Raw genomic sequence first — 19,241 nt, forward strand, 5'->3', positions numbered from 1 at the left:
TGCTTGGTTTGAGACTTGTGGAGCTGCGCATCGTTGGATTTGCTCTTCAGTGTTTGGACTTTCAGCAGTGAAAATGTAACCACACTGAACTGAACTAAACTAAATTTCAACTCTGAAAACTGGACTGACACATTTTAGTTTACTAGAACTTCTATGTTAAACTGCTTTGGAACAATCTACATCATAGATCTCAAACTCGATTGCTGGAGGGCAGCAGCTCTGCACAGTTTTGCTCCAACCCTAATCAAACACAGCTTAACTAATCAAGGTTGAGACTAGGTGTGAGGTTATACTAGAGACTAGGTGTGAGGTTAAGGTGATTGGAGCTAATTTGTGCAAGCCCTCCAGGATTTGAGTTTGAGACCATTGATCTACATTGTAAAAGCTCTATAGAAATAACAATAAATTATATTATATTATATTATATTATATTATATTATATTATATTATATTATATTATATTATATTATATTATATTATATTATATTATAGGCTACTATTTGTGTTTTGGCAGCAATTTTATATTATGAAAACCAGCAGCATAAAAGTAGAATAACAGAAAATGTTGTCAGTTACCATTCAGTTGCAGAAACTTTAGAGATAAACATAACCTAGTGCACTTTAACAAGCTTTAAATGATTCGAGGTCGCCCTCTTGTGGACTGTCACCCATAACGCTTTGACACAGAGCGCGTGCATGTTACTGCCTTTAAGTTAATACTTCCTCATATACACAGACACGTCCAAAACTGTCACAACCACATGAGTGAGTGAGTGAGTGAGAGAGAGGGAAAGAGAGAGACTGAACCAATCTGTTTCCTGTATTACAACTTAGTTCCTTAACAGTTGTTTTACAGCGGTAGCCGGCAGATTTTTTAAAGTATCGAAAATGCAAGCAATAAAGTGTGTGGTGGTCGGAGATGGGTGAGTGAAAAGTTACCTTTTACATGGTTTTATTAGCGAAATCTAATCTGTGTGTTTTATCGTTTACCTTTAAAAGTCGTTTTTAAACATTGTATTGTGCTATGTTTATTTGTTTATTTAGCTTAATTAGTTTAAAACTGTACTGATTTGCATTGTGATGAGCATTAGTACAGTTTTCAGTGACATTGCAGTTGCCTTACAAATCACCTACTTTATCTTTGTTTCTTTGATTTCCTCATTTGTCACGTGAGATACTTACTTGCTTAGTATTTTTATAGCCTCAGGCTTAGGTTAGTTGCTGAATCTTTATCGTCATGCCTAAATACACTTTAGAAATCTCAGATTTCTGCCTTACTTTTTGGCCAAGTAAGAATATGATATAATCTACCTACTGTACAGGTTAGCTTAGTTTATTTTTAACTACATTTTTTCGCTGAAAGATAAGCTCTAAGATGTTCAATGTATGAGCTAACAAACAGAGAACTATTTAGAGGCCGGTTGGGCATTCATGGGCAAGTTAATACACAGAAGGAAGAACACCTTCTGTCTTGTGCCATTCCTCTGAGAGCGTGCAGGAAGTTATGCCACACACAATGCATGGTAATAATGCTAACTGATTGAAATCAAACAGCAGTTGCATATAGGTCACTTTCTAATGCTGTTATTTATTAGTATTCTGGCAAAATCATGATGAAAATGGCACAAAACCACATACTTCATGAAGGTGTGTCAGGAATATTTCTGTTTTAAGGAAAGAAAACAAAAATGTGCAGTTTTAGGACCACTTAGTTTTTATAAATCTGGAATTGGGCAAATATGTGCACATCTGTGCTCCTTTCAGTTTTTAATTCTTTTAAATAATATGAATAATGTTAATTTTGCATCATAGGAGTTAAAATAAACCCACCAATCAAACAATATTGTGTTTAATAGACGTCTAATAGACATATGAACGTAGACAGCTTGACTAAAACAAGGCTAAACTTGGGCTAAACTATAGACTGTCACTGTCAGCCCAAATTTAGCTTTATTTTAGCCAAGACGACTATGTTTAAACGCCTATTAGACTTCTTTTAAAAACAAAAAATGCTTGCTGGGTATTTACCTGATGTCAGTAAAGCCATATTTGATCCTTGAACTGATGTGCTTGTTGTGGTAAAGTAGGCTAGAACGTTAGACTACCTTAGACAACTGTCCTCTTCATCACGGTCTAAACATTTGGGCTGTTACTAGTGAACCAGGACTTTTTTTCTGTGCATCATAGCGGTGCAAGGAATACAAGAAGTGTCTGTTCTTTCGTTATGTAAGTGCGGCTATAGAGTCTAGTCATGCTGTCAAATAGGTATTTTAGTCTGCCTTCAAGATGACTAATTATGGCAGACGAGGACATTCTACTTCATTTATTTAGGCCCAAAAATGTCAAGAATGTAGTTTGCTTTTTGAGGAAGTACACAAACACAATAGGTGTTTTTAGGTCATGTGCTGACACACAAACAGTGATGATTCAAGATGGAGGATGGATGAGGCTGCTCTGATTTTAAACTCTGAACTGCTTTTTGAAAGAGGGAGGGGGATTTCCTCATAAACGTATTGTATATGAGGGATTGATTATCCCATACGCTTTATATTGAAAAATATGAGTTTAGTGGGACAGAACTGGAGGGAATGAAATCAGCATGTACTAACAATCTTCAAGCAGAGCAATTGATAATGCAACTGTAGGGATGTCATGTTGAAATGCATAAATGACATGTATAAAACACAGTTCATGCATTGCTTTGTGGTCACGTTTAGTAGAACATCTACTACAGTAGCATTGCAAATGGCAGCGGAGGAGAGGTGCATTTGCTTTGAGGATATCCTGTTTGAGCCCTGCTCATGCTTCTCCATTTTGAAGCTCTTAACTTCCCCTTGCATCTGATGCTGTGACCCAGCTGCTGAAGTTCCTCATATTGCATTGCTCAAAGTTGAACTGGGAGGATAATTCCTCCTTGTACACCATAATAGAACAAATTGGGTGATTTTGAAGAAGTTTTTCAAAAGTCGTTGACACTCACTGGCTAAGGTTTTTTTATTAACAGCATAGTTGACAGCAAAAATGTAATTATTGTTTACATTCACCCCTGACTTGGTTCAAACCTGTGTGAGTTTCATTCTTCTGTTAAACATAAATGATATTTTGAAAAATATTGGTTACCGATAGCCATTGACTTCTATTGTAGACAAAGAAAATGCTATTGATGTCAATGGCTACGCTTCCAACTTTCTTCAAAGTATTGTCTGTTGTGTTGTGTTCAGCCGAAGAAAAAAAAATCACAAGGTTTTGGAACTACTTAAAGGTGAGTAAATGAAGAGTAAACTTTCATTTTAGCATAAATGCTATCCCTTAAGGTTAGTAACAAATTACAAATACTCAAATTATTTTAATTGTAATTTACTAAATGTGTACTTTTATTCCCCCATTGAGTACATTGTTAGTGCAGTATTGGCAATTTTACTCCACTATTTTCCTTCAAACTGCAGTCACTACTTGATTTTTTCCTGTCTTTGGGGATTGGCTGAGTAGAAAATCAGTGCTGTGATTCCTGTCCAATGACATTGAGCATAGAGAGGAAATCACATCATACTGAACAACCTCAAGACATGGGCACTTTATAAATGCAGCAAACCGCTTGAAAGCATTAAAAGTGTCCACAAAATCTGCACAAAAAACTGTTGTGTCACTTATGAAAAGATGGTGGATGTTTACTGCACTGAAATCAGCAAATAATCTTAAACAATCACTAAATGCACTACAGAATGTTACGTTTACACACACACATGCACAAATTGCATGTAAACACATCAACCATTCACAGCTTAATACTCGATACTCTTGAGTACATTTAAAAGGTCCACTTTTTGCTCATACTCTGAGTAATATTTACAACAGATACTTTTATTCTACTTGCACTACATTTTTGGCCAAGTAACGGTACTTTTACTTGAACATGATTTTTTCAGTACTCTTTCCACCACTGGTTAGTATTGGTAGTAGTCGGACACCATTTTGCTTTCAGAACTGTCGTAATTGTTTCATAGCGTAGATTTATCAAGGTGCCAGAAATATTCCTCAGAGATCTGGTCCATATTGACATGACAGATGTGCAGGCAGCAAATGCTATGATGTGAATCTCCTGTTCAATTAAATCCTGAACATGTCATATTGAACTGAGAAATGATGACGGTGGAGTAAACTCACTGTCATGTTCACCAGTTTGAGATTAATTGAGCTTTTTGATATTGTGCGTCGTACTGCTGGAAGTAGCCATTACGTGATTGGTTTTAAAGGGGTCTACATGGTCAGAAACACTTGGGATTTTGACCAGAGCTTGGGGCAGTTGTAGCCTAATTAGTTAGAGAGTTGGAGTTGTACTAGTTGTATTGGTCCCAGCAGGAATTGAAGATGGGGAACTGAATGAACAGCACTCTTTCCATCTTCAAAACCCAGCTGAGGGGCCCTTGAGCAAGGCACCTAACCCCTAATTGCTCCCCAGGCACTGCAAGTAGTATCTGCCCACTGCTCCGAGAGTATACTCACTGTGTGTGTGCTCTCACTCATGTGTGTGTGTGCTCAGTTTGGGTCCAATTTTGAGTATGAGTTTGACGTGCAACTCAAGTAAGAAGAAATGCTCCTTTTAATCTTGGTGTGGTTTATTCATAAACTAATTTCGAGAGGATCACGTGCTTATAATCAACACGGCTGGCTCCTTATTAGCTCCGTAATCAGCCCCATTAGATGATTACGGAAGCATTATAAATAACCTGAGTTTATCACTCCAGTTATCTTCGTCTTGAAGCTCCCCCCTTTCCACCCCTTCATCCTCCTCCTTTCCTGATTGGGCGACACGGTGGCCCAGTGGCTAGCACTGTTGCCTCACAGCAAGAACACCGCCGGTCCAACCTTTCGGGCCGGTCGGTGTTTCTGTGCGGAGTTTGCATGATCTCCTCGTGTTCGCGTGGGTTTCCCCCGGGTTCCCCGGTTTCCTCCCACCGTCCAAAACATGAACCATAGCCAAATCTACTAAAACAAATTATCACCCAATACAACCTCAGTTCACACTTCTCACGGTGACAAGCAGGGGAGTTTTCGAGACCTACCTGACCTCGAACTCCCCTCTCGCCCTTCTAACGGGAGGGAGCCCCGGGCTCGAGGATATTACGAGCTCAGGGCTCTCTCCCGGGACAGCATGCCAAATACGCTTTATTAATTATCAGCTAAGTGTGAACTCTTGAATCCTTTTAATCAGCTTGAACCAGTCTGGTCCCTCTCATCTGACGTCTGGCATCAATATCTTTGTTCACAGAACTGCCACTATGTTTTGGAACAATCACTGAGACTGTTGTGCAAGAAACCCCAAAATGGAAATGATCATTATTTACTCACCCTCATTATATTCCAAACCAGTTTTAGTTTTTTTTTTTTTCATTTCCAGATGAACACAAATTAATATATTTTGAGGGATGCTGAGAACTAGTAGCCATTGAATTCCATTTTTATTTTTATTTAAATCATCTTTCGTCCTGATTCTGGTGCTTGATTTGAAATTCAACAAGATATTCAACTTGTCCAAATGGATTGATTTGTTTATGTGTGACTGGCTGCTAATATTAATTAGCTGAACATGCACAACTACTAAAGCAGCTGAGAAGAAGTTTACATACAGTAGGTGTTTTACAAACAATGGCAGTTCAAAATAACCAAAGGGTATTCAGATAAGACAATTAAAAAGCTTTTTGTTTACTCTATTTCACTTTTACCAAATACATTGTTTTATTTCAGCCACTTAACTTAACAAAATTGTAAATCCAAGGAATCATCCTTGAATTATAATTTTTTTTCAGTGATATGTTCAACATAGGGTAAACATCCTCAGTGTTTTCACTTCATTGATCTATTCAAATGTGCGTGACGTCTTATCACAGAGTTCTGCACACACAAAGTCCAGTGTGGAAAACGTCATGTTATGTAAAAAGCGTTCACAAGCACCCGGGTGTGTTTCAGAACTTTACAATCAATTTCAGATAACCGGGTGAAGTTTAGATGAACACAAAACAATGACATTATGTCTGGGCTATTATTTAGCAAATTACTTATTAATTCAATGAACTGGGATATAACTGTCAATGTTTTATTCATATTGAGGGAACATGGCCAACCTGATTTCACAAAGTAGGACATGTTCCTGGGTTTACATCTACATTGATCCTGGAACAAGATTCTAATCAGCCAATTAGAATTAAGGCATATGTTTACTGTTTATGTTAAGTTTTAGACTTACGGTTAGGTTTATGCACTTCTACATGAGTGTTATTGAACTATTATTGCATAATTTACAATTATGGTTAGGTTTAGAGGTAGGGAATAGGTATGAATTATATTTTTCAACAAAATTGATGTTAATCCAGGATCGCATCATGCTTGGCAAAATCAGGACGTGCTAGGGTACATTCTTTAACTCATACGTATGTCAACACAAATCCTGCAGTGATTTTTATTTATTTTTTTTTGCTATTTTGATTAGTGTTTACTACTGATGCTATTACAAGAAGTAGTAATCCACGCCCACATGAATATTCTTGTTTTTTACGTTTTATTTTACATTTATTAGGAAACAGATGCACATGTTTCCTCATAGTGTAGAGAAATTAAATTTCTCCTCCCCCCATTTTCTCCCATACCCTCTTTTGCACTACTGTTTATCATCTACAGTTATTTCCATTTTATTTTATTTTTATTTTTTCCATTTATTATAATTTTTTTTCTGTAACTTGTTTAGTGTGATCTGTATTGAAAGAATGTACATGTACATGTTTGCACTAGTAGTGAGATGCACTTAATCTCATTACATATGTACAGTTGAAGTCAGAATTATTAGCCCCCCGGAATTATTAGACCGCTTGTTTACTTTTTTTCCCCAATTTCTGTTTAACAGAGGGCAGATTTTTCAACACATTTCTAAACATAATAGTTTAATAACTCATTTCTAATAACTGATTTATTTTATCTTTGCCATGATGACAGTAAATAATATTTGACTAGATATTTTTCAAGACACTTCTGTACAGCTTAAAGTGTCATTTAAAGACTTAACTAGGTTAATTAGGTTAACTAGGCAGGTTAGGGTAATTAGGCCTATTAGGGTAATCAAGTTATTGTATAACGATGGTTTGTTTTGTAGATTTTCGAGAAAAAATATAGCTTTACGGGGTTAATAATTTGTAAAAAAATTATAAACTGCTTTTATTCTAGCCGAAATAAATCAAATAAGATTTTTTTCCAGTAGAAAAAATATTATTAGACATACTGTGAAATTTCTTTGCTCTGTTAAATGTCAATTGAAACATATTTAAAAAAGAAGAAAAAAAATTTGAAGGGGGCTAATAGTTCTGACTTCAACTGTATATAATGTACATTGTGTACAGTGACAATAAAAGGCATTCCATTCTTTTTTCAAATCACTAATTAAGGTGACATTAATGGCCTTTAATTGCTTAATATTCAATAACAACATTTTAATAATTAAAGACATTAATGTCAGGCTTTACTGCTGCTAAAAATTTAACTGCAATGGTTCACCTCTGAGATCTTATAAGATTCTGGCTCTTCTTTATTAATATTGTTTGTTTGTAGCACTGCAAGAATTAATGGGCCTAAAATACATACTGTGACTTATTGCAGTAAAATAGCCCGAGCTTTAAAATAATTTTTCTAAATGGAATATTTATAACTCTGTGTAATTACTTGCTGCTGTTGGTTAAATACATACAGTGCTCAGCATAATTGAGTACACCCCATTTTGAAAATGAATATTTTTATTTACAGTATTTCTCAGTAAATATGGGTAATATATATTGGTGCATTTGAACAAAACAGATTTATTCGACAGATATATTTATTAAAATAATATTTTAGTCACAGAACATCTTTAGAATGTAAAAGATAATACATTTAAATTCAAGAAAATGTTTAAAAAAAATTACAATCTACAAATTTTCAACAAAATTGTTTTTTATTTTGGGTTTCTCTTGATTTTTGCTATCTTTGAAAATTGTATATATTACTTTTCTGTAACATAAATTTGTGCTACGCATCTTTGAATGATTATTGTAACTAATTTTGTTAGATTAGCTCTAGATTTGGCTTCAGTTCTGAATAAACTAATGTATATTCACAATTATTGTAAAGCATTATATAGAAAATATTCATTTAAATGAGAGATTTGTGTAAGTGTACTCATATATGCTGAGCACTGTATATTTAGAAATATATTTACTGTGTGTATTTCTCTTTAAATATCTGTACTGTCATCCTTGCTTAGTTATGCCACTTGGGATGGGAGGATAACTGATGTCAAGGTTAACCACGGTTTGGAAAAGTCAAGGTTTTAAAACCGCCAGAATTTTCTGTTATACCATTTCTATGGTATATGCAAGTTCTGTTTTGTTTTTATTTACAACTATTTTATTTGTTTTTTTAGGGCAACAGTATCTGCAGCTGAAAAGGACCCTCCACTTTAAAAGTTCTAAACTATTTAAAATGTTTCTTAAAATAAAATATATTGCATTCAATGTATAAAAAATGTACAATATGTCAAAAAGTTATTATTTTTTTAGACAGACATTTACAAACAACATATTTTAGAGCAGTAATCACAATACTGTGAAACTGTGATATTTCTATCCAAGGTTATCAAACCGTCAGAATCTTATACTGAGCCATTCCTATATGCCTATATACATACCTATAAATTTAGAAATAAATAAAAAGACAATCACAAAAAAATAAAAGACATCAGAAATGTATCATTACATATAATCATTGTTTATATATTTAATATATTTGATACAATGACCCCCATGCCATCACATGGTGTTTGCAAAGTTCTTAGAACAGTCCTGCAATCTTGGTGGACATTTTCTTTTTCATTTTCTGAGTTTCATCTTTCTGTATTGACTCACTCTTGCTCTCTCTCTGCGGAAGCCAGCTCTGCTAAAAACACGAGGCTGTGCAGTTTCATACGTTCAGCCCCAGATCATTGACACACAAGCACAAGTACACACTAATAGTGTTACAGTTGTAGGAGTAGCAGAGAAAGCTAGCATTTAACAATCAAAGAGTAAGAACAGAACGAACAAGTTGAAGCCACCAAGGGCACATTTTTCAAAGACAAACTTCAAAAAGCCGCTCGCTGTCTCTCTTCCTGGCTGACACCGCCCAACTTCCTGTCATCCTGTCACGACAATGCCAGGCCCCATACTGAGCTTTTTCTCCCCTCGCTTTCTCCCTGCATTTATCTTTCCCTCTGTATCTATCTATATCTGATTCCCCACATCAAAGAGCTCCCAGAAAGCACCTCTTTTAACAGTTATCTCCCACTGTTTTCTAATTATGCTTCTGCCTGGAGTGTCTACTGAAATTGATGTAGATTACAATTTATTCAAGTGTGCTGAGTGATGTTAGGCATCTCTGATTTCCATAGAGGCTGCGCTCCATTTTAGTTCTGTTAATATTACTTTATTTCGTCATCTCTTGAATTTATTGGGCTGGGCAAGATGACAATCTTATATTACGTGTAGGCCTGTCACAGTATCTATTTTTTGTTGTACGATAAATTGCACCAAAATGTGTTGCGATAAACTAAATTATTGTTATTTTGAGACCATTTTAGAATCAGTTTTTATTGCCAAGTGTGCTTCACGCACACAAGGAATTTGTTTTGGCTACAGAAGCTTTCAGTGTCATAAAATGACAAGTGACAACACAAAATAAATACGAAAAAAAGACGATAAACGTTAACCATTAAACAGAGATGCAGTTAGTCAAAAAGATCTGAATGTTGTATGTACAGATTTGTTATAAATATAAAGGTTATATTTATGCCCTTCATTGTATAATGCCAAGAACACAAAGAGCTTTATTTTAATGGTCTAGACGCAAAGTCTAAAGCGCTGTCACAAAAGCATTAAGGGCGTGTCCGAATGCACTTTTGCTATTTTAAGGACGGAAAAATACATGGTCCAAAAATATTCTGGACCTGCATAGTCACATAACTAACACACTCTGCGCTGGATTTTAGACCAGCTTTTAGTTTGCAAATGGCGCAGGCTGTTTTATTTCTTCAAAATAGCAATGTGCTGTAACAATGTGCCTTAAAACACCTTCTTATAGACTGGCACACCCATGAGTCCACAAAGTGATGCAATTGAATTTGCCATCTAAACAATGTGGCGCAAAACGTTAAAATTAGGGTTGCGCTGGTCTGAAAATAGCAACAAATCATGCCAAGTATGTCTTGCGTCTTATAGCGCCAGGTGTATGATAGGGCCCTTAATGTTTTATTCTTAAGAATGTTTCTTTTAATTATAGTCATTTTAACTATTTAATAATTAGGCATTGGAGTCAATGTGAAAATAAAAACGAAGCCTAAACAAATAAATAATAATAAATGTTAACAAAAAAGTGCAAGGTCAAAAGTAACAGGCTGCAACATCTGCTTTCAGATCTATTTTCAGTTGTCATGTACTCACATAAAAATATACTAAAGTAAATTATAGTAAATACTATAGTGTTTTTTAACCATACTGACTGGGCTGCATGATACAGGACAAATCTGACATTGCAATGTTTTGTATTTCTGTGATTATACATTGTGATATATTTTTAATTAAACAGCTTTATTTGGGAAGAAGTCTACATTTTAGATTGATTGGAGTAATTTTGTAGAGGATTGAGTCTCGAATATATACACAACAAATGATTTACAAGCAGAGATAAATACAATAGAGCAAAGATTCATTCATTCATTCATTTTCTTTTCCGCTTAGTCCCTTTATTAATCAGGAGTCGCCACTGCGGAATGACCTGCCAACTTATCCAGCATATGTATTACGCAGTGGATGCCCTTCCAGCCGCAACCCAACACTGGGTAACACCATACACTCTCATGCACACTCATGCACTACAGACAATTTATCTTACTCAATTCACCTTTACCTCATGTCTTTTTATTGAAGATATTGAATAATCAACGATGCATATATACATAATGGGATCTTTATTAAAGTGACAAACATTATCTTGTGGCCGGATGTCTTAAACTCTAAAATATCGAAATGTTCACACAGTAACATGCTTTATAGGGATAGTTCATGTAAAAAGGAAAAAAAAAATACTCTCTATTTACTCACACTTCAGCCGTTTCAAATGTTTGAGTAATTAAAATATATTTTTTGTGTGTTCAAGGCAAGTTTATTTATATAGTACATGTCATAGACAGGGGCAATTCAAAGTGCCTTGAATAAACAGGAATAAAACAGACAAGTATAAGTAAAATAAAAAAAATACAAATAATAATTAAAAACAAATAAAATATGAGGTTAAAACAGATTATAAAAGAATAAAAAAAGAAATTTATAAATAATGGAACAAGTGAAGGGTGCAGTGAAAATAATGAGAGTAGTAGTAGTTTTCGGTGAACTATCGCTTTAAAAAGGCATGCCAGAAGATAAACTTTTTACTCTATTATGAATAAATCCTGCATAGATTGTTATAGACTCTATATCGGATGCACACATTGCAATATCGATTCTGAAACGATATATTGTGCAGCCCTAATACAGACCCGTATACACAGTGATATATCCGGAAAACTTCCGGAACGTCTTTGTCAGGTAAATTCATAAAAAAAGGTATTCGCACAGGCAAGGATATTCTATAATTTTCCTGGAAAAGACCATTCACACATTCATTTCAAAATACTTCTAAATTCTGATATCATTAACCAGAAATAACCTCTAAAGGTATTAGCTGCGCTTGTATTTGTAAACATAGAAGGGCTCAGCCTTTTCTTGATGGTTTCCGGCAATCTTCCTTTTGCTTTCACACAATGCACACAAAACGAATTTACCGGTTTTTCAAAAAGGGTCTGTTCATACATACAGACCTTTCCAGAAAATTTCTGGTAATTTTCTGAAAAGGTCTGTATGTGTGAAAGGGGCTACTGACACCTCCAATGGAGATAGAGATGCTGCTAGAAGAGTTTTTTATGTATCAGTGATATATATTACATCACCAAAAATTATTGAGGTCATGTTCATGTGTTGTGTGATAAGTCAATTTATTGATTATTGTGACAGATCTACAAAAAAAAATAAGAGATAGACTTTAAATTTTGTCCATGTGATCATTTTGCACAGCCCTTTTGGAGTTGAATCATCATGATTTATTGTGCACAACAATCCCAAACCCAGCCCTTGAGTCGAGTGCACACAAGTCTGGATAACTCAAACATATATATGTGTGTGTGTGTGTGTGTGTGTGTGTGTGTGTGTATGCATGCATGTCTTGTTGTGCTTGCTTAAATGCACATTAGAGGCAGCGATAGAGAGAAATCAAGGGCAGAAGAGTGTGTAATAAAGCTGGCGAATACTTGTGATGTGACTGAACGTGTGTAGCCTGAGGTGTCTGCTTTTGGCCTTGCCCTTGAGTAGCTCCATGTTTTCCTGATGCAATCGAGATGTTGCCACAGGCTCCTGAATCCCAGCATTCCTCAGTCTCGCTGCGTGCATGCATCAACATGCACTCCACTGGAATTTGTCTCTCGTACGCTTTTCTTTCAGCCCATGTGTGCATTTGCTGCTTCAGGTGACCTGCTTTCATACTGAATGTCAACTTCCATTTTTAAGTTCCTGGTAGCATACATAATTGTTTTGATGTATTTTGTGTTGCACTCCACTTTGCTGTCACGGCTCTGCAGGCGGCAAACTATCGCTGGATCTAACTGTGACAGCGGTACTTTTTTGTTTGTTTTACTTCTATTTCTGTGAAAGGATTTCTGATTATTGTGCCCTGAAGTTAGTCTTCTGTTGTCAGCTATATGATAAAACTATGGAAGGCTAATGGAAAAGTACACTGTTATTTACAAAAGTGTTATATGAGTAAGCGGGTGTTGAAGAATCAGTTCACTTTCAAAATTACACTTTCCTTATCATTTTCCTACTCATACATTCCAAAATGGAAATTTCTTTCAGTCACAAATAATTGTAGTTTTTGAGGAAAACACTCGAGGGTTTTTCTCCATAGGATGGACTTATGGGAACTTACAAATTTTTGTTTTAATGCGTTTCAAAGCACTGATCCCAGCCAAGAAAAAAATGTTTTTACCTTTTGAATGGTTTGTATTATTTAAAAATGTGTATTATTATTATTATTTAAACCACAAAAGATTGTACTGGCTCTGGCATGCAAAGATTTTGTGGTTAAAATGAAAGTGGCAAAACATTATACATATATACCTTCACTGGGCACTTTATAAGGTTCACATGTCCAACTGTTCGTTAACACAAATCAGCCAATCACATGGCAGCAACTCAATGCATTTAGGCATGTAGACATGTTCAAGATGATTTGCTGCAGTTCAAACCGAGCATCAGAATGAAGAAGAAAGGTGATTTAATGACTTTAAATATGGCATGGTTGTTGGTGCCAGACTGGCTGGTCTGAGTATTTCAGAAACTGCTGATCTACTGGGATTTTCACGCACAACCATTTCCAGGGTTTACAGAGAACGGTTTGAAAAAGAGAAAATATCCAGTGAGCGGCAGTTCTGTGGGCGCAAATGCCTTGTTGATGCTGGAGGTCAGAGGAGAATGGCCAGACTGGTTACAGCTGATAGAAAGACAATAGTAGCTCAAATAACCACTCGTTACAACCGAGTTATGCAGCAGAGCATCTCTAAAAGCACAACACATCGAACCGCGAATGGGCTACAGCAGCAGAAGACCACACCGGGTGCCACTCCTGTCAGCTGAGTTGAATCAAAAACCCACCAAAATTGATCAATAGAAGATTAGAAAAATATTTCCTGGTCTGATGAGTCTCAATTTCTGCTGCAACTTTCAAATGGTAGGATCAAAATTTGGCGTCAACATCATGAAAGCATGGATCCATCCTGCTTTGTATCAACAATTCAGGCTGGTATTGGTGGTGTAATGGTGTGGGGGATGTTGTCTTGCCACACTTTGGGCTCATTACCAACTGAGCATCGAATGAATGCCACAGCCTACCTGAGAATTATTGCTGACCATGTCCATCTTTTTATTACCACAGTGTACCCATCTTCTGATGGCTACTTCCAGCAGGAAACGTGCCATGTCATAAAGTATTAATCATCTCAGACCGGTTTCTTGAACATGATAATGAGTTCACTATACTTAAATGGCCTCCACAGTCACCAGAACTCTATCCAATAGAGCATTTTTGGGATGTGGTGGAACAGGAGATTCGTATCATGGGTGTGCAGCTGACAAATCTGAAGCAACTGTGTGATAATATCCTGTCAATAGTGACCAAAATCTCTGAAGAATATTTCCAGTACCTTGTTAAATCTTTGCCATGAAGGATTAAGGCAGTTCTGAAGGCAATCTTTTGTAACCGGTATCAGGTACCAGTCCAAACCTATACCAGCACCTAATAATGTGGCCAGTGAGTTTATGTATTCTTCTGAGGCTTATTGATGATTGTTTTATAAGGAAAAAAATAATTTTTTGCTTGGCTGGGATCATTTGCAGCTCTTTGAAGCTTTATTGAAACTGCAGTTTGGAAGTTCAAACCAAAGAGTACCATAGATGTATAAATTATAAGTAAAACTAAAACACAAACAGAAGTAATTCTGATGATGGTTTGGCTTTAATGGTTGAAAACTGATTAATCAGCCAAAAGGTATTAGAAACTAGAGCTGCACCATTCTCCATAGGCAACTACAAAAAAAAAAAGCAATTTAGTAGAGGTTCTGACAATTTTTTTTTTTTTTTTTTTTGCTGCAATCTATGTAATCTTTCAGCTGTAATTATTCAACGTTCAATAAAGTCATTGAGAATAAAGATTGAATGTGTTTAAGTCAATTTTGCAATCTTTTTACAGATCAATCATGCAACTCTTATGGATTCTAAATAAAAACCTGAAGAAAAAAAAAAAACGGTTTCATCTGGTCTGCCAATTAAATTTTTTTTCTTACTGAAAGTCCAAAATTGGAAGGAAATAATTGTTCCTACAGTATATTTAGTTGCTACAGATATTTGCTCCACCTCGGGCTTCTGTGTGGGATATCAGAAGTTCTTCATCTAAATGTATAGTATTGATAGCCCTTTGCTTCCGTTTGTGTCATACATCCAAATGAAATGGCTTTTCAGATAAGAAAACATGTAGGGATGTGAGAATTGAGATTGTTTGGGAATGATTGGATCATTGTTGTTTGCTATTGCTGTGATTGACAGGTTTACCCTGGCCTTGTGCAGGTAAACTGGTCATCAGACAAGAGATGTTCTGCTTTGATATATAATTCATAATAAACATTACATTAGGAATTATAATTTATGACTTCATAAAAATGCCCTGCTCAAGAGTGAGAAGAAGAACAAGTGAACATTCATACATAGTGGACAAAAAGTAATAAAAGTGGCATGCCAAAACATTCTATGTAAACCGGTCATGGGTTAGTTGAGCTTTGGTAAATGTAGTAATACTACATAGAAAAAAGTAATAATACAAAATGGACACACAATCTCCTCTTTCATATATATGGCATTGGCATATGCAGTAAAGCTTTCAAAGGTTCAACGCCTAGTTCTTGTAATGGGACCACATACAGTACAATGTTCTTTGTGTTCGAGAACAAATTCATCACAGTACATCTGTTCCTCTTGTGATGGTTACGCCAGACACCTAGTGCACTTTGAAGTAATTTTAGCAGCATGTGTTTTACTGAAAGTGCATTATGCTGTTTGTTTTCTGACAGATTACTAAGTGTTTTATCTTTGCTCTTTGTGTTTTTCAGAGCTGTGGGAAAGACCTGTCTTCTCATCAGCTACACTACCAATGCGTTCCCCGGGGAGTACATTCCCACAGTGTGAGTATCACATCAGTAAGAGGAGGATTGAACGTTTTATGTGTTTTTACAGTATGTTCATGATGAATTATTAAGAGATTTGCTGTTTTTTTTTCCTCAGGTTTGATAACTACTCTGCAAATGTAATGGTGGATAGCAAACCAGTCAACCTGGGACTCTGGGATACAGCCGGACAGGAAGATTATGACAGACTGCGGCCACTCTCCTACCCGCAGACGGTAAACACCACTACAGACATTCAGCTGGACAAAATTACTGATTGTTTATATATGTATTTGTGTGTATGTACGTCAATACAGAAGCCAAATGGAGCTAATCTAACAAAATAACTTGTGATAACAGCCCAAAAATTAGTAGCGCAAATTTATATGTTAGGGGAAAATATTCAATAAAAATTATAAAAAAGAGCAAAAAACAAAAAAAAACAAAACATATAGAAAATGTTGTTGTAATTTTGTAGTTTGCATTTTTTTCTGCAATATTTCACATGATTTTAAGTGTATTATCTTTCTATTTTTAAAGATGTTCGGTGGTTATAATATTATTTTAATAAATATCCATTTTAATAAATCTGTTTTGCTCAAATGCACCAAAATATATGTTCGTATGGATAAAATTTTTCATTTTTAAAATGAGACCTACATTTTATGTTGAGCACTGTATGTAGTGTATAAGGGACATTCCACCAGAAACGTACATTTTCACTTGTAAAAAATGTGACAGGGCCTAATTTAAGCTTGTCGTCCTTAAAAAATCATCTGAAAACAAGCAGAAAATTATACAAAATATCACTTCTGAGTGATAGCCTTAAACGTGTATTGCATTTTATGTTAAATTTAATGGAAATGTTACAGGATTGACAGAAACACAGGGACAATTGTACATTAATTTGTATGACTGTATATTTTTAGTATTTATTTGTAGAGTTTATTTCTAATTTCCTGTTTTAATTAATTGATGTGCATAATAACAGCTTGAACTTGCTATTTCAGATTTAGTTTTTCTAAATGACAGTTTTTAGCATAACAAAACTATTGAAGCTGTAGGTTCAATTGGGCTGAGGACAATGACAGGGTTTGTACATTTGTAAAGTGTTTTTATTAAGAAACAAAATCTAAGGACCAAATGAATGACATTTTCATATACAGAAATCAACCATCAGCCCATTTTAGAAATTTTGGGGATGAAATACTTTTTATTCACTGTATTATGTTTTTATTTCAGGGACAGATAATGTATGTTTCTGTTAGAATGTCCCATATTATTATGTATGCATGTATGTCTGAAAGAATTCTGTTATGGTCACTATGGCTACATTTATTTGATCAAAAACGCAGTGAAGACTAAAAAAATTAAATATTTAAAATGTTTAAAATATTTAAAATTAAAGATTAAAATAATATTACAGTTTAAAATGACAACTTTCTATCTAATAGGTCTATTTATATAATTCTTTGGCTGTGTTTGAAATCACATACTTTCATCTTGTATAGTCTGCTAAAATCAGCTTGCGAGCGGAGTAGTATATCCGAATACATAGAATTTGAAAATCACTATGTGAAAAGTACCCGGGTGGCCTACTACTTCTGGCGAGATTCTGTTGATATCCCATGATGCCCCACGAAAGAATTCTTGAATAGGAGTTCCAAGTTCCATTCATACTGCTCACACACATACTGCATAGAACATACTTCTCTAACAGCTGAGTAGTAAGTTTAAATTCAAATGCAGTACCTACTGACTCGTAGGAGGTTGCGGACGCAGCCTATCTATTCCTGTAAATTCTTAGCATAGTGGATTACATGAGCATATGTATGTTGATACACAGTGTTTCTTTACATCGCCAACTACTGGCCTGGCATATATAATACAATACATAGTTTTTTTTTTGTTGTTGTTTTTTTTCACAAATCCATGTAAACGGGAACCATTTTGACAGTGTTAGCATCTGTATGCAAATCTTTCATTAAATACAATGAATTATGTAATATATTATATGATATTAGATTAGATTAGATTAGATAAAAGTAATGATGATTAAAGAATAATGAAAAAACTACTGACCCCTGTCTATTAAATCAGGGGTTCCCAAACTTTTCATCTCACGACCCCTAAAATAACAATGCCAGTGACTCACGACCCCTCTTAGGTGGTTATAAATATGCAAATGTTGCCCATACAACAACAAGCCTATATAAACACGAGCATATTGACAACACAAAAAGTGCAACAGTCTAACAACTATATAATTTTTTAGTCATTTATTAATTTGTTTCATTTAATATTGAACTCAACTAAAGAGACTGGTGTACACAATGTTTTCAGCACAAGGTTTAATTTTGGAGACCGCTAATCAGAGATCATTCTCAATATTCAGCCATGGCCTGTATTTATTTTGAATGTGTTTGATTGTCATAAAGGTGTCAGAAAGTTTACCCTGGAGTTATAAAATCAATCTGCTGCAGCTGACGCTATTGCTGTGCTAATAATCACACTGTTCCTATGAAGAAAAAAGCTATTTAAAGGCTTATGGCTTATCATTTGATTGTAGTTGTTGTTTTTTTACTATTATAAGTTCTGTGGGTTATGGTTAAAATATTGTAATTGTAATAGTTTAATAAAAATATTTTTGACTATTAATATCACCAACCTGTCATTTTACTGCGACTCCCACTTTGGAAACCACTGTTTAAAAATGAAAGCATTTATTCAATTTAAATTTTTTTAATTTCCAATTTTTAATAATAAATATTCTCTGTTTTGTAGGATGTGTTTCTTATCTGTTTCTCTTTGGTGAGCCCAGCATCATTCGAAAATGTCAGAGCCAAGGTGAGTCCATATGTGCTTACACGATTTTGTCTACACCTTAACAAAAACTAAGCACAGTCACAGCAGAACGAGCCTACAGACACAGTAGCAACCAACACAATGACAAACTACCATTCCATGCATGCTTGCAACATTCCCGCATGCACACACAATCGCTTTAAAACTTGCTTTGCATTGAACTGGACACTAGATGCCACTGTGCATTAATCCATGATGCATTTGCTGACCTCAGTTATAAACATTCACTAAACACAAGAGTCATACTCAAAAAATAAAACTGACGTCAGCCGCTTTGTCCTTGCAACTATTCACATTCATAAATCGAAGGCTGAGACTCGTCAGTGGAATTCAGCTGTTTTAAAAGAAAAAGGTATTTGTTCTCAAGAAGCATTCATCACACATGGCATCATCCTTAGCAGTATGTTTTCCATCCGAAAGGTTAATTCAGTGGCGACTCTTTTTAGTAAGGTATTTATCTAGCTCACACTCACAAAATCTGTTAAAGGACTTTAATAAGTAGCAGAAGCTCAGTTGACCTTGA

At 35.2% G+C, this 19,241-nt stretch overlaps 1 protein-coding gene across 1 annotated transcript in view; it reads left to right on the forward strand.

The window, feature by feature from the left end:
- Positions 1-670: 670 nt before the first annotated feature.
- Positions 671-19,241, forward strand: part of rac2 (Rac family small GTPase 2) — a 32,427-nt gene continuing 13,856 nt past the window's right edge. The window contains 4 exon segments of the mRNA NM_001002061.1: positions 671-923; positions 15,800-15,871; positions 15,972-16,089; positions 18,638-18,700. Coding sequence (NP_001002061.1) covers positions 889-923; positions 15,800-15,871; positions 15,972-16,089; positions 18,638-18,700 — 288 coding nt within the window. The 5' untranslated portion in view covers positions 671-888.

Source organism: Danio rerio, chromosome 3 (assembly GCF_049306965.1).
Source record: "Danio rerio strain Tuebingen ecotype United States chromosome 3, GRCz12tu, whole genome shotgun sequence".
NCBI lineage: Eukaryota > Metazoa > Chordata > Actinopteri > Cypriniformes > Danionidae > Danio > Danio rerio.